General features: G+C 41.1%; 1 protein-coding gene across 1 annotated transcript in view; it reads left to right on the top strand.

Moving 5' to 3' along the window:
• LOC128649300 (annexin A1) overlaps window positions 1-24,861 on the top strand; it is a 106,668-nt gene that overhangs the window by 42,117 nt on the left and 39,690 nt on the right. The window contains exons 6-7 of the mRNA XM_053702499.1: window positions 966-1,056; window positions 1,618-1,697. Of these exons, the coding sequence (XP_053558474.1) occupies window positions 966-1,056; window positions 1,618-1,697 (171 nt within the window). The remainder of the gene's footprint in view (window positions 1-965; window positions 1,057-1,617; window positions 1,698-24,861) is intronic.

Here is a 24,861-nt window from a genome sequence, read left to right as displayed (position 1 = left end):
AGGGTAGTAGATTCAGGAGTAATTTGAGGAAGCGCTTCTTTACAGAAAGAGTGATTGATTTATGGAATAAACTTCCTCAAGAGGTAGTAGCAACAAACACTGTGGGGGACTTTAAAATGCATGGGACAAGCATAGGGCTATCCTACGAACTAGATAAGTTTATACTGTTAGGTAAGGTCGGGCAGACTTGCTGGGCCTATGGCTCTTATCTGATATATATATATATATATATATATATATATATATATATATATATATATATATATATATATCTCTATCTCTGTGGATTTAATTTTATTCAGCGGAAATAGCTGTTTTGATTTTATCCCTCCCTCTCTAGTAACTCTTCTGTGGACTTCCACATCTTGGGTATTTCAATCCCATATGTCACTAGCTCATGGACTCTTGCCAATTACATGAAAGAGAACATAATTTATGTAAGAACTTACCTGATAAATTAATTTCTTTCATATTGTCCAGTCCATGAGGCCCACCATTTTCTTATGGTGGTTATGATTTTTGTATAAAAGCACAATAATATTTACAGTTTCTCCTCCCCCCCCCCTTTTTTTTTTCCCTCATCACCTCACTACTTGGCTATTCGTTAATCTGAGTTGTGGGTCTGGTAGGAGGTGTATTTATAGGCATTTTGTGGTTTGGGTAACACTGCCCCTCCTGTTAGGATTGTATATCCCATATGTCACTAGCTCATGGACTCTTGCCAATATGAAAGAAATTAATTTATCAGGTAAGTTCTTACATAAATTATGTTGTTTTTTTTTTTTGTTTGCTTTTTTTTTTTCTTGTATATGAACAATGTTTCTTTTTTAATTGAAAATGAGTACATCTCTTAAAAACTATAAATTATAACTTTTTAGTATAACTTCAGTCATTTTTCTAAGTTGATATTACTTTTCATTACCATCTGTTTTTAAATTTTATTTTACAAAATAAATATTTTATAGGGGCTTGGAACCGATGAAGAGACTTTAATTGAAATCCTGGTATCAAGAACTAACAAAGAGATTAAGGAAATCAATAAGGTTTATAAAGAGGGTAAGTAAATACTGTTTTCTAATATTTAGTATTTATTTCTAGAAGGTTTTAGACAAATGTTTCAAATAGGTGATGAGAATCATTCTCATACCAACCACTATATCCATGAAAAATTGTATGATCTTGTCTTACTTGGGCTTATCTCATGAAGATTAGTTCTTTAACAAAAGATAAATATTTTTGTATAAACCAAAGCTTTAAGTTCTTTAACAAAACAAAATTCTCAGATTATTAAAGAAATTAAATTGCTTTCTAGCTGACATTCTATAAACAAATTACCAACGAGACTGGTCCTTTATGGTTTATCTTTTTTGTTTCTACATCCATACAAATATAATTTAAAAAGACAGTAATAAATTAATCTTGAAATACATTTTTTTTTTTTTTTTTTTTTTTTAAATATTTGGCAAATAAAGTCAGGATTATTATGAAGTATAAAACTACTACTGATTTTGCTATTTATTTACAGCTTTAGTATCTTTTTTTTTTTTTTTTTTTTTTTTTTTTTACATGCCACAAATGTTCTCTCACTTTCGTTTTATGCTTTAAATAATAAAACAGAATTCAAAAAGGAACTTGCTAAAGATGTTGCGTCTGACACTTCAGGAGATTTTCAAAAAGTACTCCTTGCACTTATTAAGGTAATACTCATTATATTTTTTTATTTTAAAATTGTATGTTCCTAAGACAAAATGGTACTATATAAAGTTGGTCTGGCAAGAGTATCCAAGATAGCTCGTCAACCCTGAACAATTCTTCAAATAATTATAGAATGGCTAATTTGACCTTGCAGGGTTCTGAGTTAGAAGGAAAAAACACCTACATTACAAGGTAATGTTCAAAAACAAAACCCAAAGTTTTTTTATCTATATAATTTATATTACACTACTTGACCTCAAACAAGCTTTTTATATTTTTTCACTTTATACAAACTTTAAGGGGCCTGATTATCAAAAACATGTTGGCATGGAGAGAAATCGCACCCAAACTTTGGTTTTTGTTTTTGAACATTACCTTGTAATGTAGGCGTTTTTTCCTTCTAACTCAGAACCCTGCAAGGTCAAATTAGCCATTCTATAATTATTTGAAGAATTGTTCAGGGTTGACGAGCTATCTTGGATACTCTTGCCATACCAACTTTATATAGTACCATTTTGTCTTAGGATTTTTTTTTTTTTTTTAAGCCTAGATATGTGTATTTTTATTTTTTTTCTATCGGTCGTGCAGTGAGGTCAGAGGCTGGTGAGGCACCGGCTATGATACGCTAGAGAAACACATATATGAACCCAATAGAGGTATCTTAAATTAAACTAAAGCATTGTTTCTCAATCACGGGCCTCAAGAACCCCCAAGAGGGCAGGTTTTCATTATAGCTGAACCAGTGCACAGATGAAATAATTAGCTGATGGGTGAGAGCAAGTTAGTAACTTTGGTGTTACTGATCAGCTGATTAAGTCACCTGTGCACTGGTTCAGCTATGAGAACCTGGCCTCTTGGGGGTACTTTAGAACCGTGGTTGAGAAACACAATTCTGTGGCACAGTGTCAGTTATTTAGCAATTAGAATAATACACAATCTCTTCTCTACTCACTACTGTATTGTATAAAGAAAAATAATTTACCATGGTAAAAGGTGACACAACTTAACTTCTAGTTTCCTATTATGAGTATGAGAAGCTGGCAAAGACATAGCATGCAACTCTGCTCAATGGAGCACATACAAATTGCCCTTGCATAATTTTGCACACAAATGCAAGCAACAAACGAAACCAAGCAATAAAAGCCTTAAGTCAATAATCTGCATCTCAATGACATACATGGGGGAAAAAAACAGGTTCTATATCCCAGTGAATTGAAAGAGGATAGAACCATCTGATTGAACCTACAAGTAAAATGCACAAAGTAAAACTGTCAGTAACAGTAGGAGGCACATGTTGAGGAGATCTAGCAATTGTAATGGTCACTCTTGGACCTTATATGGAATAAAAACTTAATTAAAAAATTAGCTTCCCTTTACAACAGGTGAAGTCACTCTTGGACCTCATTTGTCACTTTATAATTATAGAAGGGATTATAGATTTACTGAACTAGCATAACATGTAGTAAGTAAGGGACTCCAACGTGCCTCTGAGTGCTACTGCTTACAGCCCAGTTGATTGTGTTAGAGCAGCGCTGACACTACTTCACTGGCAGTGTCAGGGAAGACATAGGAGAACTTAAATTATAGTGACTGAAGTTAAACCACACACCTGACCCAAGTACAAACTCAAGAGTAATTCATGCAGCTCTCTGCTATACCTATCTTGCTGAGTCACCTCTAGCTTGAGTCACTCAGATATTCCAGATCCTGCCCTGGCTGTCAACTTGAAATAAGGGGGCTGCCGGGCTCAAGCCGCTAACACGCTGCCAGTCAGTGCCATGTGCCTGCTTGTCCATTCACAGTGTACATGAGTACAACCAGAGCCATAACTAGAAACCACAGGGTCCGGGTGCAAGAATCCAAGAAGGGCTCCCCCACCCCCTCCCAAAATGTTTAATTTCCATAATAACCAACAAATGCACAATGCAATAGCACTTAGAAATAAATCCTATTACTCGGAGTTTAGATTGACACGTTTTAAAGTTATGTCTATTTCAACTCTATCATGTGACAGCCATCAGCCAATCGCAAAAGGGTGCATATACGTATATTATGTCAGTTCTTACACGTGCTCAGTAGAAGCTAGTGACACAAAGTGTATATATAAAGACTTAATATTTTGTTAATGGATGTAAAGTTGTTTACAATTAAATGCGACTGTCCCTTAATGTCCCCAAGTCAAAGGGACACTGAACCCACATTTTTTTCTTTCGTGATTCAGATAGAGCATGCAACTTTCTAATTTACGTGTTTTTTTTTTTTTTTTTTGTTTTGTTTTTTCTTCGTTCTCTTGCTATCCCTATTTAAAAAAAAAAAAAGGCGTCAAAGCTTTTTTTTTATCGATTCAGAACTCTGCACTTTTTTATTGGTGGATGAATTTATCTACCAATCAGCAAGAACAACCCAGGTTGTTCACCAAAAATGGGCCAGCATCTAAACTTACATTCTTGCATTTCAAATAGATACCAAGAGAATGGAGAACATTTTGATAATAGGAGTAAATTAGAAAGTTGCTTAAAATATCATGCTCTATCTGAGTCACAAAATAAATAATTTGGGTTCAGTGTCACTTTAAATTATTTTGTTATTGAGAGTGACAATCAATTTACACATGGACTGATAATTAATTTTAAAATATTATATGTGCCTATTGCCTTTTTATCTGTTGAACTAGGGAAGCAGTTTGTGACTGACAAGCAGTTTAGCAATGGTCTGGCCTTAGGCAAATATTTTTAAATCATTGACCATTCCATAACTGCTTGTCACAGACTTGTATTTATTTATAAGACCACTGCTTCCTAGTTCAGCAGAAAAAAAGGCTTTAGGCTAATATAATATATTTTAAAATCATTAACCAGTCCAATACAGGTTTATATATGTGCAGTATCTATCAGCACCTCATTACAAAAGGTCTGTAAATGCAATATATGTTTATGTATGCACAGTATATGTCCCCAGCCCCCCTGTAATAAATTATGCCCCCAGCAATAAATGATTCCTCAGCCACCCTGCAATAAAATGATGCCCCCAGCCCCTCTGCAAAAATTATGGCCCCCAGAAATAAAATGATGCCCCCTGCAAAAATCAAATCGGTTATTAAGTGGCACTGCAGGGTAGCAGAATAAGACCGCAATACCATCACAACTCTTCAGTGACTGTCCGCTCAGACTCCACATGCTCAGGAGGCAGACGCAGTCTCTTCTCTGTCTTCAGCTTCCCGCCAGGCACTTCCTCTCTGGTGCTCCCATGCTCAGGGAGCCAATCGGTGCCAGTTACATTCTCCTGGTGCTGTCAATCACCAGGAGAACATGACTATCTGACTCCCTCGCTAGGAGGCAGCAAGAGGGCTGGCTCCTATTGGTCCCTATTTTCAGTGGTTATTTTTAGACAACAAATAGGTGGCGCTTCAGCATGGCTAATGCTATTACCCATGTAGCGCAATGGAGAGAAGCGGTCCTGTATGATGCCTCTGCATAGTGTTACTTTGGCCCCATGTGGCAGGGGAGGCACTTCCTCGCCTTTAAAAATTAAAGCTGGGAGTCCAGTGAAACATGTAAACGGAAGGGGAGACGGGTGGAGGGAGCTCAACTTTTAAAGTATGCTGCAATAGTGACCTTGACATATATTGGGCTACATATTAAATGAGAGCCACACACTAATACTTGTACAATACTAGCTAATACTAGTACCCACATGCAAATAGGGAAAGATTTCATTGGCAGAAGATGAACAAATTAAGGATAGTGGAACGAGTTACGCGTTTATTCATTATGTAGTGACAATATTAAGTTACCAAAAAACAAGGGGGGGAATTCTTCCAAATATAACTATCATTTAGACACTATATGAAAAAAACCCCAAACACCTATATAAATGCAGGAAAACCATCAGTAATTGCGCACACTTCTTAAAGGGCAGTGTGACTGAAATAAAGCTGTTTTATAACCACATTAGCGCCAAGGGGTAAAGACTATTAGATCAATGAAGAAATAGTGAAAGTTACATTATGGTAACATAACCTTGCATTATACAGATGAGAAGCAATTTGAGCCAGTGCTAATTCTCTTCTGGGCAATGTGCCAAATTTATTAAATTATACAAGATAACCGGGTAATAACAGGCAATAACCTAAGGGAAATATATTCACAATAACAATTCAATTATTGGGTAATGGAGTGTACTATTAAGAGCAATCACCGTTGTTGACTTTAGTGGATATATTTAGCTGCTGGCAATATTGCTAAGCACAAGACAAACACATACAAACTTTGAATATCAAATGCATATATGTTCTGCTAAATAAGCCTATGTTATCACACCACATGAAGATATTAATCTGCACAACTAAAGGATAATTTGTGACTACAAGAATGAACGTGAGTTATAAATATATTCAATCATAATCATTATCCTAGGAGCCCCTTCAGGGAATATAATAATTCTGCAATTTTAGATATAAACTCAACAATTCCTTAAAGGAGGTATGCTGTATGCAGGTAACTATCTTAAAGAGAGAGTACATATTTATAGAATATCTTCTCTTAAAGCAATATAGATCAATGTGCTTATAGCAATGTTATGCAACATTCTTCATATATGCATATCATTTGGATTATCACTTTGTATAATAATTAAAGGTGCACTGCTGCTAATGATACTTGTGCACAATATCTATATAGTAGTACTTCTTGGACATCCCATGACATAGATATCCTGTCAAATATGAACCCACATACTATTAATGTATCATCTGTAGTATTTCTTTCTAATGACAAGGTGAGTCCATGGATCATCTAATTACTAGTAGGAATATCACTCCTGCCCAGCAGGAGGCGGCAAAGTGCACCACAGCAAAGCTGTTAAATATCAAATCCCTTCCCTCCAACCCCACTCATTCTCTTTGCCTACGTGGGAGCAAGGAAGTGGTAAAGTTAGGTGTTAGGAAAAGATTCTTCAAGCAAGATTTTTTTTTTTTTTTTTTTAAGCAGTACAAGATTGTTCTGTTTTTATTCTAGAGTGTAGCCATAGTCCATTTCAGTCTCTTCAGAAGAGCCGTGGTGGCTTTCAAGCAATGGGAACTTGTGGGGTACCATCCTCACTGTGCCTCCCATATATTTATGCTGACCTAACCGTGCAAGCCTGAGTAATATTACTCAGTTTTTGTTTCTATCCACAGGTCCATGTGAGGGAACTGGCCTCTCAAACCTAGTGAGCTGCCTGGCAGAAGTCTTAAGGTAAGTGCTAACTTTTACTTTTTTCTGGGACACACATACAGAGAAATTAGATAGCACTTTTACATTCATTGGGGGACACGTCACATTCACCTATGATAGGGGAATGTTTAAGGGCAGCAGAGCAGGCACTGGAGACAAGGAGAATCTGGCTCGGTCATGGTGGTGTATTTTTTTACTTTACTCCCGACGTCTGTGATAATACATTTAGCCGATCTGGAGTTTCATGTGATTATGCCCGCGATGGGCAGAGTTGGATATGGCGGCAGTTCCTATTGCGCGCCTTTTTTTTTTTTTTTTTTTTTTTTTTTTTTTTTTTCTGGCCGTCTCACTTCCTGTGTTCCGCATTGGAAATCGGCTGCGTCAGAGATTAAGCAGTGCTGCGGTTACTGACCGTAATTGTTAAAGGATTTGAGTCCGGTTCAGCTACCAGTAATATACTTTGTTAGTAGGCAGGCTAAGCTGACGTGTAGAGTTGCCAGGAGTGTTATTTTGGGGGCCATTGTTTATTTCAAATAACAGAAAAATATCAGTTTTGTCTGTTTGTGAATAAAAATGGACCAAGAAACCCTGCAAGATGTTACATGTTCTTTATGTTTTGATGCTAATATAGAACCACCAATCCCTTTCTGTTCCTCATGTATTGAGAGAACTTTACATTACAGGGATAGACTTTTTCCTGAGCCAACATTGTCTAAGGCGAATACTGTTCAGGAGTCTTCTGACAATGTTCAAGATAAGCCGCAGCTTTCTCCTCGAGCGTCCCAAAATTTAGCGTCCATACAGCCAGTGCCCTGCGCTTCCTCTCTTACTCCACCTGGAGTTACTTTGCAAGACCGCTTCCCTAATGTCATCAGCGGTATCTGATGCATTGTCTGCTTTTCCCATGCTGCAGGGAAAGCACAAGAGGAAATGTAATCAATCAGTGAATAAGGTTGCTGACACAGTAGTGGCTATTCTGAATGTTCTTTCTCAGAAACCTGAAGAGGAAGATACTTCTGTAGCATCTGAGGGTGAAATCTCAGACTCAGTGTAATACCTTTTTTAGTTGATACTGAAGTTGTTTCTTTCAGGTTTAAGCTCGAACACCTCCCTGGACGACTCGGACACTACCGTCATAGTCAATCCTAAGAAGTCTAGTAAACGAAACAAGTATTTTGACGTGCCTTCCATGGTGGAGGTATTTCCTGTACCAGATAGGGCTACAGAGATTATTGCTAAGGAATGGGAGAGACCGGGTATCCCTTTTTTCTCCATCCCCTATATTTAAAAATGTTTCCTATAGCAGACTCTATCAAGAAGTCTTGGCAGATGGTATCCAAGGTGGAAGGGGCAATTTCCACGCTAGCCAAGAGAACAACTATTCCCATAGAGGATAGTTGTTCCTTTAACTTCTTATCCATAGGATCCTTAAAGCGGTTACTCAAGAAAACGTATGTACACCAGGGTTTACAATGGCAACCTGCGGTTTGTATTGCTACTGTCACTAGTGCGGCAGCATACTTGTTTGATGTGTTGTCTGATTCTATTCGGACAGACGCTCCCCTCGAAGAAATCCAGGATAGGATAAGGGCCCTTAACTTGGCCAACTCCTTTATCACGGATGCTTCCCTTCAAGTTATTAAGCTGGGAGCTAAGATTTCTGGTTTTGCCGTACTGGCCCTTGTTTGGGCTGGGTTAGACGGAAATAATTTCTGACATTACAGGAGGAAAGGCCATTTCCTCCCTCAGCATAAGAGAAATAAACAAAAGGGACGCCAGAGTGATTTTCAATCTTTTTGAAATTTCAAGGGAAAGCCTTCCTCTCACTCTTCCAAGCAGGAGCACTCCAAGCCTTCCTGGAGGCCCAATCAGTCTTGGAACAAGGGAAAACAATCCAAAAAGCCTGCTATTGAATCAAAAACAGCATGAAGGGCCTGCCCCCGATCCGGAACCGGATCTTGGGGGGGCAGACTTTCCTTTTTCGCTTAGGTTCAAGATGTTTAGGATCCCTGGGCGGTGGACATCGTGTCCCAGGGATACAAAGTAGAGTTCAAGACCTTTCCTCCCAGGGGCAGGTTTCTGCTTTCTAGATTATCTGTAGACCAGACAAAAAGAGAGGCGTTATACTGTGTTCTGGACCTATCCGACCTGGGAGTGATAGTTCCTGTCCTAATGCAGGAACAGGGTCTGGGGTTCTACTCCAATCTGTTTGTGGTCCCCAAAAAGGAGGGAACCTTCAGACCAATTTTAGATCTCAAGAGTCTAAACAATTTCCTCAGAGTGCCGTCCTTCAAGATGGAAACTATTCGTTCCATTCTTCCTTTGGTTCAAGAGCGTCAATTTATGACAACATAGATTTAAAGGACGCGTACCAGCATGTTCCCATCCATAGGGATCACCTATGTTTCTGAGGTTTGCATTCCTAGACAAACACTTCCAGTTTGTGGCTCTACAGCTCCCAGAGTTGGCGGTGCTCCGATTGCGGGGCATTGCAGTGGCGCCTTACCTGGACGACCTTCTGGTTCAGGCGCCATTCTTTCAACAAGTAAGATCCCACACGGAAATTTTGTTATCTTTCTTGCAATCTCACGGATGGAAGGTAAATTTGGAAAAGAGTTCCTTAGTCCCAACTACAAGGGTAATTTTTCTTGGGAACCATAATAGATTCCTTATCAATGAAGATTTTTCTGACCAAAGTCAGGAAATCAAAGATTTTCGATTCTTGCCTAGCGCTTCAGTCCTCTCCTCGGCCATCAGTGGCTCAATGCATGGAGATAATCGGTCTGATGGTAGCGGCAATGGAGATCATCAGAGTTTTCCCGTTTCTACCTCAGACCTCTGCAGTTAAGCATGCTCAGACAGTGGAACAGAGATTATGCGGATCTGTCTCTCCGATTACAGCTGGAGCAGGAGACAAGGGATTCTCTTTGGTGGTTGTCTTGGAATCATCTCACCCAGGGAACCTGCTTTCGCAGACCCTCTTGGGTGATTGTGACAACAGACTCCAGTCTTCTGGGATGCGGAGCAGTCTGGGGTTCTCTAAAGGCTCAGGGAACATGGACTCGGTCGGAGTCTGTTCTTCCTATAAACATTCTGGAACTGAGAGCAATCTTTAATGCTCTTCTAACCTGGCCTTGGCTCGTTTTAATCAGGTTTCAGTCGGACAACATAACTTTCGTGGCTTACATCAACCATCAGGGGGAACTGAGTTCCTTGTCCATGTCAGAGGTAGCAAAGATAATTCAGTGGGCGGAGACGCACAACTGTGTTGTCTGTTGGAGATCCACATCCCAGGAGTATACAACTGGGAGGTAGATTTTCGGAGCAGACAGACTTTTCACCCGGGGGAGTGGGAACTCCATTCGGAAGTGTTTTCCAGCCTGATTCTCAAATGGGGACAGCCGGAACTGGACCTCATGGCATTGCGGCAGAAGGCCAAGCTCCTGAGGTACGGGTCGAGGTCAAGGGACACTTAGGTATGCAAGACTGAAATCCCAGGGTACCACCAGAGCGTCTATCAGTACAGCCTATTTCCTCCGTTCGCTCTTCTTTGTCGGGTCATTGCTCGAATCAAACAGAGGGCGTCGGTGATCCTCATTGCACCGGCGTGGCCTCACAGGATTTGGTATGCAGACCTGGTAGAGATGTCATCACTTCCACCTCGGAGACTTCCGTTGAGAAAGGACCTTCTACTTCAAGGGCCCTTCCTTCATCCAAATCTAGTTTCTCTGAAGCTGACTGCTTGGAAATTAAACGCTTAATTTTTTCTAAGCGTGGATTTTCAGAATCGGTCATTGAGACCATGATTCAGGCTTGTAAACCTGTGACTAGAAGGATTTACCATAAGATATGGCTTTAATACCTATATTGGTGTGAATCCAAAGGCTACTCTTGGAGTAGAGTTTGGATTCCTAGAATTTTGTCTTTTCTCCAAGAGTGTCTGGAGAAAGGTTTATCGACCAGCTCCCTCAAGGGTCAAATATCTGCCTTGTCTATTTTGTTACATAAACGTCTGGCGGATGTCCCAGACGTGCAATCGTTTTGTCAGGCCTTGGTCAAGATCAGGCCTGTGTTTAAGCCGGTTACTCCTCCCTGGAGTCTTAACCTAGTTCTTCAACAGGCTCCGTTTGAGACGATGCATTCCTTAGATATTAAGTTATCTTGGAAAGTTTTGTTTCTTGTTGCTATTTCTTCTGCTCGAAGAGTTTCAGAGCTCTCAGAATTACAGTATGAGTCTCCTAATCTTATTTTTCATGCGGATAAGGTATTTTTGCGTACTAAATTAGGGTTTCTCCCTAAAGTGGTTTCCGATCGGAACATTAATCCGGAAATTGTTGTTCCTTCCTTGTGTCCTAAACCTTCTTTTCAGAAAGAACGTCTGCTACACAATCTAGACGTGGTACGGGCATTAAAATTTTATTTACAGGCGACTAAGGCTTTTCATCAGTCTTCTGCTCTCTGTGGTTTTCTCCGGGAAACATAAGTGGCAGAAAGCTACAGCTACTTCTTTCTTTGTGGCTGAAGAGTATCATTTGCTTTGCCTATGAAACTGTTGGACAGCAGCCTCCTGAGCATTACGGCTCATTCTATGAGAGCCGTTTCCTCTTCCTGGGCATTCAAAAATGAAGCTTCTATGGAACAAATTTGCAATGCGGCAACTTGGTCCTCTCTAAACACTTTTTCAAAGTTCTATAAATTTGACACTTTTGCCTTGTCTGAGGCCTCTTTTGGGAGAAAGGGCATACGTTTCATATTTATTCTATAGGGAATACTGCCACTTTAAATAAAGTAGTGCCATCAAAAACATGTTGGCATGGAGAGAAATCCCACTAAAACTCTTAATGTAGGTGTTTTTTCCTTCCAACACACAACCCTGCAAGGTAAAATTTGCTATTCTATAGTGGAGAACTGACAGGCCATCTTGGATACTCTTGCTTTATAGTATAATTTTGTCATATTTATTATCTAGGCAAGATTCCCTCTTGCTTTTTCCCAGAAATACTTAATATACAATGTTACCAATGCACAAGAGAATTCTGGGTAATATATGCAAATTAGATATGCAAATTCTCAGTTTTATTTTTCTTCAAATACTGTTTTAACAGCGATCCTTTTAACAGGATTATTGCAGCAATCCAGAAATTACTCACTAGACAGCCTGTTTATTATTATTATTATTATTATTATTATTATTATTATTATTATTAATATTCAGATAAGCGGACTGAATGCCTGATGGAAGAGGTGGGTCTTTAGTTTTTGTTTTTTTAAAGTCTAAGGACGGTGCCTCTCTGATTGCGCACGGTAAAGAGTTCCAGAAAGTAGGGGCAGCGTTGCCGAATGCTCTGGAGCCTGAGTTTGTCCTTATTCTTGGCACTGAGAGGAGGGATGTGTTGGCTGACCTAAGTGAACGGGATGGGATGTAGGGTGTCAGGAGCTCTTTCAGGTACTGTGGGCCTTGGTTGTTTAAGGCTTTGAAGGTCAGCAGATCAATTTTAAAATATGTTCGCCATTTAATTGGAAGCCAATGCAGAGAGTGGAGAACAGGTGTTATGTGGCAGGAGCGAGTTTGATTGACCAATAGTCTGGCTGCTGCGTTTTGTACTGTCTGAAGGCGATGGAGTTCTTTTTTTGCGAAGCCCAAGTAAAAGTGCATTGCAGTAATCTAGCCTAGAGGATACAAATGCATGGATTAATGTTGGCATATCATCTGGTGGAATTAAGTGTTGTATCTTGGCTATGTTTTTCAGATGAAAGTAGGCAGATTTTATTACGGAGGAAATCTGCTGTTTAAAAGATAGTCCAGCGTCAATCAGCACTCCAAGGTTTTGTACCTTTGCTGAACTAATGAGTTTAGAGCCTCCAAGCTCCAGGTCAGTTGGGTGATTGTGGGATATTTTTGATGCCCGGGGTCCCCTCACCAAGAGTAACTCTGTTTTGTCCGGGTTCACTTTGAGACAGCTAGCATTCATCCATTCTATGAGGTCTGTTAAGCAATTCTTTATGCGGCATGCTGGGTCTGTAGTATCTGGAGCAAAGGAGAAGTAGAGTTGTGTGTCATCAGCATAACAATGATACCTTAGGCCATGTCGGTTAATGATGTCCCTCAGTGGTAGTAAGTAAATTGCGAATAGCATGGGAGACAGGATAGATCCTTGTGGAACTCCGCAGGCCAGTTCTGTTGGTGCTGATGAGCTTGATCCTGATATTACTCTGTGATCTACCAGTGAGGAAAGATTTAAACCAGTTAAGGACTGTGCCTCCTAGACCACAGATGTACTGCAAGCGCTCTATTAGAATCCTATGGTCAATAGTGTCAAATGCAGCTGAGAGATCCAGGAGGATTAGAATAGAGTAATCACCTTTGTCTCTTGCCATGAGGAGATCATTTAGCACTCGAACTAGCGCTGTTTCAGTGCTGTGGCGGCATCTGAAGCCTGACTGGAAAGGATCGAATATGTTTAGGCGTGATAGATGGGCTTCCATTTGAGTTGCCACTCCTTTTTTCAATTACTTTCCCCAGAAATGGGAGGTTGGATACTGGTCTGTAATTAGTCATGCAGTCTGGGTCTAATAAAGGTTTCTTTAGGAGTGGTTTTACCACAGCTTCTTTTGGAGGATCTGGGAAGTCTCCTGTTTTTAGTGAACACTGCACTATTTTTGTGAGGACTGGGGCGAGTGTTTCAATGCATCCAGATATGAGCTGAGTTGGAGCAGGGTCTAATTCACACGTAGTAGGGTGCAACTTTTGTATGGTGTTTTTAACTCCTTTTATATCCACATGTGTAAAAGTGGCCCATAAACTGGGGCAATCTGGCATTCCATTGTAGTGGTTCTGGTGTGTAACTGTTTGGCCTGCTGTGATAGCGGTTCGGATTGAGGAAATCTTGTCTCTGAAGAAGTTTGCAAATGCTTCACATTTATCCTGAGAAAAGTTGGTAGGGCTAAGCATGCATGCTTGTTTGCAGAGCCTTTCTACTGTGCGAAACAGTTGCCTATTGTGGGATAGTGCAATTTTGCGTGATAAAAATGATAATATATTTAGATGTTTGGTAAGAGCGGCTTTATCCTCTGGATCATGTGTTCTGCGCCACTTTCTCTCGAGCTTACGTCCTGTACTTTTCATTTCTCTGATGGAGCTATCAAACCACGGTGCATTGTTGTGGGTTTGGACAGTGCGTATGTGAGATGGTGCAATGCTTTCTAGGGTGTCTCATGGTTTTGTTGTAGAGTCGGACTAAGGAGCTGGGGTCTTCGCAGGTGCCCATTAGTTCACTTAGATCCATATGTGATGCTACATTCAGTGGTGTCACCCCTTTTTAATGAGCGGTGTTTGACCAGGTTCTGAGGCTGGTGTCTGGTTGATTGTGATACAATGGAGAAGTGAATGGAGTGGTGGTCTGACCAGGTAACTGGGTTTACAGTTACTGGTGACACTTCTAGTCCAGACTGAAACGCTAGATCAAGTGTATGACCTTTTCTGTGGGTGGGAGTGGTGACGATTTGTGTAAAGCCGAGTGTACTCATCAAGCTGAGGAGATCCTGCCCAAGCAGGGATAGGGTGTTGTCGATCCAAGTGTTGAAGTCTCCTAATATAAGCCATCTGGGGTGTTCAAGCATTAAGCCAGCCAAAAGGTCTGGGAGTTCCTGAAGAAATCTCTTCCCATCTCCTTGGGGCCTGTATATTAGCAGTATTCGGAATCCTCTCTCTATTGAGAGGCTGGCAGCTACACATTCAAAAGATTGGGTTTTGTGGACTGATATTGGTCTGGGATTTAAGGATGATTTTTTTTTTTTTTTTTTTTTTTACATACATACATACATACACTCATTCCAATAATTAAAGGGCCATAATACCCAAATGTTTAAAAACTTGAAATTGATGCTGCAAAAAGCTGACTAGAAAATATCACCTGAACATCTCTATGTAAAAAATGAAAGATATTTTACCTCAAAATGTCCTAAGTATTCACACTGTACTGTGTCTTTTTATACACATTGTAAAGGACTTTAATCTGCAAATCAGTATTCCTCTCCCGGGACCTGCAAGGGAGCATGCTTCCCTATTCAGTTTAACCCTTTGAGTGTTAAGCTGAATTTAATCTTTTTTACTATTTTTTTTTTTTTTTTTTTTTTTTTTTACTGTTCTATTTTTCTCCCCAGATCCCTAAGACTTATACCATTGGACAATTTTAAATAAAGTTGCGTGGTGACGTCATCCCGTCGCCGCACGTAACGGGAAGCCCCGGCGATGCCTGTCGCTATGCAGGCCCGATCGCTGGGGTAGGAGCGGGCGGGGGCCCCCAGATTGCAAAAAAGGTAGTTGAGTGCTAATGACGGCTCTGAGCCGTCATTAGCACTCAAGGGTTTAAGGAAGTTTACTATGAAATCCTCATGAGATCACAGTAAAAAAGTTCATGACCTCAGCACTGCTGATGCTGACTGGCTGCTGTTTATTTCTTCCCCTTTTTATTTATTTTTATTTTTAACCTGCATCTGGGCAGTAACTGAAATATAACTTTTTACACAGCACTCACTCTTGTGAGCTGAGGAAGTTGTGAGTTAAAAAAAATGCTAGAAAAAAATATGTATTCATGTGGCCCAAAAATAATATGCAGGTGTGTGGTTTTCCTTCGTAAGATAGGGAGAATCCACGGCTTCATTCCTTACTGTTGGAAAATACAACACCTGGCCACCAAGAGGAGGCAAAGACACCCCGGCCAAAGGCTTAAATATTCCTCCCACTTCCTCATTACCCCAGTCATTCTTTGCCTTTCGTCACATTAGGAGGTTTCAGAGAAGTGTCAAAAGATTCAGAGTCCTGAAAAAAGGGTATCTGCCCTTTGAGATAGGACTGGCATTTTAAGTAGTCATACCAACCTTTCAGTGAGAGTATTGATGAAAGTTTGGAGGTGCAGGGAACGTTTTTCTGCAAAACCATCCAGACTACTGCTAACAGCTAAGCAATCGGTGTTGACGAGTTTCACTGACTGCTTTCTCTCACTCAAGTCCATGTCAGGAGGATTGCTATAAGACGGTCACACTTGAGAGACTGTGTTCTGTTCCAAAGCATGGATCCTGGAGGTATGATTGTTTCAATTTTTACACATAAAACGCTATAACAGGGTCACTGTGTGGCTTCTTTATTCCTTGATAGGATCCAGGGTTAATATCCTCTGAAGGGGGTTTATTAAACAGTTGGGGTTAATTAATCAGTGTATTAATTATTTACATGCTGCTTTGTGTGATATTATATATTTTTTTCCCCCTGGGCTGATAGAATGTGTGTTTTTGGCTGGAACAAACAGGTTTCACATTTTTGTTTTTGAAAGTGTTGCACAGCTCCTATTACTTGCTGTACTTGTAATAACAAAGTAAGTACTGTCTTGCACTCCATGTGACCTGGTGTGGTCTCTGTTCATTTCCTCCATTCTGGCTGAGACTTGAACCTGAGGAGAGATTGGGAGTATAAAGGTGCAATTTTTATATATATATATATATATATATATATATATATATATATATATATATATATATATATATATATATATATATATATATATATATATATATATATATATATATATATATATATATATATATATATATATATATATAAAAAAAAGTTTGTCCTTCTGTGGGTAAAACCTGAGCTATGGAGGACTCTGACATGTTAGAAGGTATTAAATCATACCTGTTTATATTGTGAGGAGGCTGTGGTTCCTGTGGACTTTGCCGCACAGTTACAAATGGCGGTGTTTGCGGCCCTCAGTGCATTACCTCGCTCTAACAAACGCAAGAGAATGGTTAAAGGTAGCTTTCCTGACCCGGAGTTATCTTTATATTTATCGGATTTAGCTATTATGTCAGTTATCCGATGAGGGGTTAATCGCTGTAGCTTCAGAGGGTGAACTTTCTGGGTTCGGAGCGTTTAATAAAAAAGGCAAGTGCTAAGTTTTAAATCTAAAAGAGGTTCTATCTACTTTAGAGATTCCAGAGGGTGCGCTGCCTGAAGAACCTATGATCCCTAAATTAGACAGAAAAGTTCCTTTGACTTTTCCTATGCCGGTTAAGATGGCGAACATTATTAAGAACAAATGGGAAAGAATTGGTTCTTTTCCCCCTCGTCTACCTTTTTAATAGTTGTTCCCGGACTCTCAACTGGATTTGTGGGGCTCCATTCCTAAGGTGGATGGTGCTATCTTTACACTTGCTAAACATACTACTATACCTCTTGTGGATAGTTCTTTGTTCAGAGAGCCGATGGAAACCCTTCTGAGAAAGATGTTTTGACATGGGATTTTTGTTTCAACCGGCAGCTGCTGTTTCCGCGGGTTGCTGGAGCGGCTACCTACTAGTGTGACTTTGTTGGAACTCACTGACGTGGAGTCTCCCCTCAAGGATATTCAAGACAGAATTAAAGCTCTGAGAATTGCCAATTCTTTTATCTGTGATGCAAATATGCAAATTATTTGCCTAAATGCAAAGGCCTCTGGCTTTGCGGTCCTAGCCTGCCATGCACTCTGGTTGCAGTCTTTGTCTGCGGATATGACTTCTAAGTCCAGGCTTCTTTCTCTTGCCTTAAAGGGAAAGATTTTATTTGGTCCAAGCCTGGACTCCATTATTTCTACGGTTACCGGAGGCAAGGGTGCCTTCCTACCACAAGATAAGAACAAGTCTAAGGGACGACAATCTTATATTTTCGTTCTGACAAATCCCAGCGACAACAATCCTCCTCCACCATGCTCGAGAAACCCAAGAGTACTTGGAAGCCAGATCAGTCCTGGAATAAATCCAAGCAGAATAAGAAGCCTGCCAAAAACAAATCAGCATGAAGGGGCGTCCCCCGATCCGGGATTGGATTGTGTAGGGGGCAGACTTTTTTTTTTTTTTTTTTTTTTCTTTTTTTCAGACACCTGGTTAGAGGACATACAGGATCCATGGGTCCTGGAGGTAGTATCTCAGAGTTGTTGTCCCAGTGCCTATCGAAGAAAGAGGTTTGGGGTTTTATACAAACATGTTCGTGGTCCCAAAGAAGGAGGGAACTTTCCGCCCCAATTCTGGACCTAAAGTGCTTAAACAAATTTTTCAGTGTCCCTTCCATCCTTTTTAATTCAGGAAGGCCAGTTTGACCAGTATAGATCTGAAGGACGCTTACCTTCATGTTCCTATCCACAGGGAACACGTTCAGTTCCTGAGGTTTGCATTACTGGACCAGCACTTCTAGTTCATTGCTCTTCTGGCCTTTGCTAGAACTTGGGGTATTGCAGTAGCCACAAACTTGGATGATATTCTGGTGCAAGAACCATCCTTTCATCTTGCGGAAGAATTCTCGGAGTCCCTTCTCAGTCTTCTTCGATCACATGGATGGACGATAAACTTGGAAAAGCATTCTCTTATCCCAAGTACCAGGGTGGAATTCCTGGGTACTATAATAGACTCCATGACCATATTTCTAACAGACCCGAGACGTTGCATGCTAACTTCGGCATATCTTGCCCTCCAGATCTCCTTTTAATCCCTCTATGGCTCAGTGTATGGAGGTGTTTGGTCTCATGGTGTCCTGCATGGGTATCATTCCTTCTGCCAGCTTCTATCTCAGACCTTTACAACTGTGCATGCTGAGGCAGTGGAGCGGCGATCATTCAGATCTGTCTCAACAGATTGTATTAGACAGGCGGCCGAGAGAATCGCTCTCTTGGTGGCTCTATCCAGATCTGTCCTGAGGGACATGCTACTTAAGACCATCCTGGGAGATTGTGACTATGGACGCAAGCCTATCTGGATGGGGAGCTGTTTGGGGTGCCAGGAAGGCACAGGGGTTGTGGACTCATGAGGAGTCCTCCTCTCCTGATCAATATTTTGGAACTATGGGCAATCTTCACGGCCTTGAAGGCTTTTGCCACTTCTGGTTTCGTCCCAGTTTATCAGATTCCAATCAGACAATATATCCTCCATGGCTTACATCAACCAACAGGGGGAACAAGAAGTTCCTTGGCGATGAAGGAAGTATCTCAGATTCTGGAGTGGGGACGGAGGCCCACAGCTGTTCGCTGTCAGCGTTCCACATTCTGGGTGTAGACAACTGGGAGGTGGATTTTCTCAGCATGTAATCCTTCCTTCCTTCCTTCCTTCCAGGGGAATGGTCTCTCCATCCCGAGGTGTTTGCAGAGATATGCAGCAAGTGGGGGATGCCGAAGATGGATCTCATGGCTACCCAGGTACGGGTCGAGAGATCCCCAAGCGGATCTAATAGATGCACTAGCAGTGCCCTGTAGGTTCGAACTCATATCTTTTTCCTCTATTACCGCTTCTTCCTCAAGTGGTGGCCTGCATCAAGCAGGAACGTGTATAGGTAATCCTGATTGCTCCATCGTGGCCGCGAAGGAAGTGGTTCGCAGATCTAGTGGGGATGTCCTCATTTCCTCCGTGGAAGTTACCTTGTTGCAGAGACCTGCTGATACAAGGTACATTTGTTCATCAAAATCTAGATTCTCTGAGGCTGACTACGTGTAGTTTGAACGCTTAGTCTTAGCTAAGAGAGGTTTCTCTGAGAGTGTCATTGACACTCTTATTCAAGCTCGTAAACCAGTTACTAAGCATATCTACCACAAGGTGTGGAGGACCTACTTATTCTGGTGTGAAGAGCGTGGTTTTGCCTGGCACAGAGTTAAGGTTGCCAGGATCTTATCTTTTCTCCAGGATGGGCTGGAAAAGGGCCTTTCTGCTAGTTCCCTGAGGGGACAGATTTCGGCCCTGTCGGTTTTATTGCACAAGAGACTGGCTGAGCTTCCAGACGTGCAGTCCTTTTGTTAAGGCTCTGATTAGGATCAGACCTGTGTTTAGATCTGGGGCTCCTCCTTGGAGCCTAAATCATGTTCTTCTGGTTTTGCAACAGGTTCCGTTTGAGCCTCTGCATTCCATTGACATCAAATTATCTTGGAAGGTTCTCTTTTTTTTAATTGGCTATTGTCTGAGATCTCTGCTTCTCAATGTGAGCCCCCTTATCTGATTTTTTTTTTTTTTTTTTTTTTCTTCATGCAGATAAGGCAGTTTTACGTACTAAATTAGGTTTTCTTCCTAAGGTTGTGTCAGATTGCAATATCAATCAGGAGAGTGTGGTTCCTTCTTTGTGTCCTAATCCTCCATCGAAGGAACGCTTACTTCACAATTTTGGATGTTGTTCACGCCTTAAAGTTCTATCTTCAGGCTACTAAGGAGTTAAAATAATCTTCCTCTTTGTCTATTCGGGGAAGCGTAAGGGGCAGAAGGCTACTTCAACTTCCCTATCTTTTTGGTCGAGGAGTGTCATTCGCTTAGCTTACGAGACAGTAGGACATCGTCCTCCTGAGAGGATAACGGCTCATTCCACTAGAGCAGTGTCTTCCTCTTGGGCCTTTAAGAACGAGGCCTCTGTGGATCAGATTTGTAGGGCGTCTACCTGGTCCTATCATACTTTTTAAAAAAAAATTACTTTTGATGTTTTTGCTTTCGGGAGAAAAGTTTTGCAGGCTGCGGTGCCCTCAGAATAGGGTCCGCCTCTTCCTTTTTGTTCCCTCCCGTTATTCATTCAGTGTCCTCTGAAGCTTGGGTTTTCTTTTCCCAACAGTAAGGAATGAAGCCGTGGACTCTCCCTATCCAGAAGGAAAGGAATTTATCTGGTAAGCATAAATTATGTTTTCCTTCCTAAGATAGGGAGAGTCCATGGCCCCGCTCATTTTTTTTTTTTTTTTTTTCTTGTCTATGTGCGGTCCCCTATCTTTATTCTTCTGGCACCATTTATACCCTAATGTTTCCCCTACATTTCTTTGTTTCCTCGGGGTAATGAGGAAGTGGGAGGATATTTAAGCCTTTGGCTGGGGTGTCTTTGCCTCCTCCGGGTGGACAGGGGTTGTATTTACCAACAGTAAGGAATGAAGCTGTGGACTCTCCCTATCCGGAAGGAAAGGAATTTATCTGGTAAGCATAAATTATGTTTTTGTTTTGTTTAAAAACATCCCCCACAGCTTTACACATTAATATTTAATGTTCATAAAGCAGTCATGTTTTATGCTGAGTTTTTTTTGTTTTTCTGCTGAGAGCAATTAGAGAAAACTATTAAATTGCTAAAAGATGTGCAAGACTGCATGGAATATAGCAGTGCTAAATTTGGAGTCTGCACTTACACGTAATTCCAATTACTAGTGGGATATTTACTCCTGGGGAGCAGGAGGAGGCAAAGAGCACCACAGCAAGCCGTTAAGTGTCACTTCCCTTTACCCGTAACCCCCAGTTATTCTCTTTGTCTCTGTCAATGGAGGAGGTGAAGTTAGATTTGAAATGTAAAGATAAACTTTTTGTTTCTGAGCCTGTCTCTCAGTACGATGCTCTTCAGGCAATGCCACAGCTTTCTCCTCTAATGTCCCAAGCCTCCACGGCATCACATACAGTGCCCGGCAGCTCCTCTAAGCCTCCTGGAGGAGTTTATTTGCCATCAGAAATGGATTCCTTTTTCGGGTACTTTTCCCTGCAAGTAAGGTTTTGGGTTTTGCTGTGTCCACATCAATCTCTTGAGTAAGAGTAGTGGTGGCTTTTAAGCATTTAGAAAGTTGTGAGGTGGTCCTTGCTTGGTTTTTTAACATGTCTGCTGCCCTTGGTATAAATCCAGAGTTGGTTACTCTGTTCTTTCTTTTTCTGCAGGTCTCTGATAGGCGTATGTGTCCTGTCACGCCTTGTGAGCTGTCTTCCTGCCGGACAGCTGGATTTACAGGCAAGTGCTTTTGTCTTCTAGGTATTGGAGACTTGCACTTGAGAAGATTTTCCTGCAGCAATTAATCCTTTAGGAAGGATTTATTTGGGCAGGGTGCAGGTACTTATGTGTGGAGACTAAGGGGTTAACTTTCCATGTGGTTATGGGATGTTTTCTCTGAGGCTTTCTATATACTGTATGTTTCAGTTTATTGGGACTTTTATTTATTAGGAAATGTGATTGTTGGGCTCTACTTTGTTGTATAAAGTTTTTACTAGGCAGGTGCTGCTAGAAACGTGCGCTTTTAGTTATTGCTGTGCAGTTTCTTTTTCTGCCTGTCATGTGACCCCTCCCTCACCCGACTGAGTTCCTGAGCGGAGTGGCGTAACTTTGGACAGCTTCTTGGTGTCGGATCATTTTTTTTCGATTGTTGTACAGCTGCTTGCCTAACAATTTGGATTTTGCTGCACAGATACCCTCTGTGGTATCAGCGGCTTTATCTGCTTTTCCCATAATGGGGAAGCGCAAGAGGAAATCTAAAAAAAAATCGGAGTGTAAGTTGTCTGTCCCATCTGCTGCTGCTATGCAGGTTGCCCTCCCTCTTTAGTCTGAGGATACCTCCGTAGCCTCTGAGGGTGAATTCTCAGGTTCGGACAATATCATTCTTTTGTCTGATGCTGAAGAAGTAGACTTCAGATTTAAGCTTAAACACCTTTGTTTACTATTAAAGGAGGTACTGGCTACTTTGGACGACTCGCTCTCCTGTCGCTGTCAATCCTAAGAAATCTAGTAAGCTTAACAAATACTATGATGTTCCTTCCTCTGTGGAAGTGTTTCCTGTTCCAGACCGTGTGACAGATTATTACACAGGAATGGGAGAAGCCAGGGATACCTGTCTCCCATATTTAAAAAAGTTGTTTCCTATTGCTGACTCCATTAGAGATTCATGGCGCACGGTACCTAAGGTAGAAGGGTTATTTTCACCCTGGCTAAGAGAACTACGATCCCTATTGAGGATAGCTGTTCGTTTAAGGATCCCATGGACAAAAAGCTGGAGGCTTATTTGAAGATGTATGTTCATCAAGGTCTTCAATGGCAACCTGCAGTTGGTATTGCCACAGTAGCAAGTGCAGCATCTTATTGGTGCAATGCTTTGTTTGAATTGATTTTAGAAGAGACTCCTTTGGAGGAAATACAAGATAGGATTAAGGCTCTCAAACCAGCCAACTCCTTTATCTCTGATGTTAACATGCAAGTTTTTAGATTAGGAGGCAAGATGACTGGCTTCACTGTTCTAGCCCATAGGGCTCTGTGGCTAAAATATTGGTCAGCTGATGTTACCTCGAAGTCCAAGCTTCTGTCGCTACCTTATAAAGGTTAGACCTTATTTGGTCCTGGTCTGGGGGAAAAAATATTTCTGGGGTCCTTTCTACCACAAGACATGAAGAATAGACCTAAAGGACGGGATCAGGTGGGGGGGCAGACTTTCCTTTTTTTTTTTTTTTTTTTGTCAAGGGTGGATAAGAGATGTCCCAGAACCTTGGGCGGTAGACCTAGTATCTCAGGGTTACAAAGTAGAATTCAAATCTCGTCCTTCCAAGGGCAGATTTCTCCTCTTAAGGTTATCTGTGAATCAGGTAAAAAGAGAGGCATTCTTACAGTGTGTTTGGGACCTTTCTTCCCTGCGAGTGATTGTTCCTGTTCCAGTAAGATAACAAGGTCTGGGATGTTATTGAAACCTGTTTGTGATTCCCAAAAAAGAGGGAACTTTCCGACCCATTTTAGACCTAAAGTGTCTCAACAAGTTTCTCAGGGTTTTGTCCTTCAAAATGGAAACCATTCATTCCATTCTTCCCTTGGTCCAAGAAGGTCAGTTCATGACGACCATAGACCTGAAGGATGCATATCTTCATGTTCCTATCCACAGGGATTATCACCAGTTCCTGAGATTTGCTTTTCTAAACATGCACTTTCAGTTTATTGCTCTTCCGTTTGCCACACCTCTCAGAATTTTTTCAAAAGTTCTGGGGGCTCTCTTGGCAGTTATCAGGTCTCGGGGAATTGCGGTGACTCCTTATCTGAACGACATATTGGTTCAGGTGCCATCTTTTCAACAAGCAAATACAGAGATCTTGTTGTCTTTTTTTACGTTCCCATGGATGGACATAATCTGGAGAAAAGTTCCCTTGTTCCAGCTACAAGGGTCTTTTTCTTAGGGACCAACATAGATTCCCTATCTATGACTATTTTTCTGACGGAGGTCAGAAAATCCAAGCTTCTTGCCTAACTCTACAGTTTAATTTTCGACCATCAGTGGCTCAGTGTATGGAGGTAATTGGTCTGATGGTCGCTTCTATCCCTTTGCTCGATTCCATTTGAGATCTCTGCAATTATGCATGCTCAGACAATGGAATGGAGATCATTCAGATCTGTCTCAGAGGATAGATCTGGACCAGTTGACAAGAGATTCTCTCTAGTGGTGGATTTCTCAGGATCATCTGTCTCAGAGCACATGCTCCTGGAGACCTTACTGTGTGATTGTGACCACGGATACCAGCCTTTTAGGCTGGGGAGCAGTATGGGCCTATTGACTCAGGAGGAGTCTGTTCTCCCCATAAACCTCTTGGAGTTGAGCACGATCTACAATGCTCTGATGGCTTAGCCTTAATTCAAAAATGAAGCTTCTGTGGAACAGATTTGCAAGGCTGCAACATGGTCCTCTCTGCATACTTTTTCCAAATTTGATACTTTTGCCTCGACTGAGGCCTCTTTTGGGAGAAAGGTTCTTCAAGCGTGGTGCCTTTTTGTTTAGGTCTGCCTGTCTTGTTCTCCCTCCCTGTTCATTCTGTGTCATCTAGCTTGGATATTGGTTCCCACTGTTGTGGACTCTCCATGTCTTAGGAAAAAAAAAAAAAAATTATACTTGCCTGATAAATTTCTTTCCGGACATGGAGAGTCCATCACCCCACACTTTTTTTTTTTTTTTTTTTTTTTTCTTCCTAAAACTCTGGTACCTCCTACACCTTTTTGTATTCTCTTCTTTTTTTCATTTCTCTTCGGCCGAATGACTGGGGTTATGGGTAAGGGAAGTGACACTTAACAGCTTGCTTTGGTGCTCTTTGCCTCCTCCTGTGAATATCCCACTAGTAATTGGAATGACGTTGTGGATTCTCCATGTCCGGAAAGAGACTTTTATCAGGTAAGCATAAATTTCTATTTCTTTTA

The sequence above is a fragment of the Bombina bombina genome, chromosome 2 (genome assembly GCF_027579735.1).
Source record: "Bombina bombina isolate aBomBom1 chromosome 2, aBomBom1.pri, whole genome shotgun sequence".
Lineage (NCBI taxonomy): Eukaryota > Metazoa > Chordata > Amphibia > Anura > Bombinatoridae > Bombina > Bombina bombina.
This window is presented reverse-complemented; position numbering and strand designations above follow the sequence as displayed.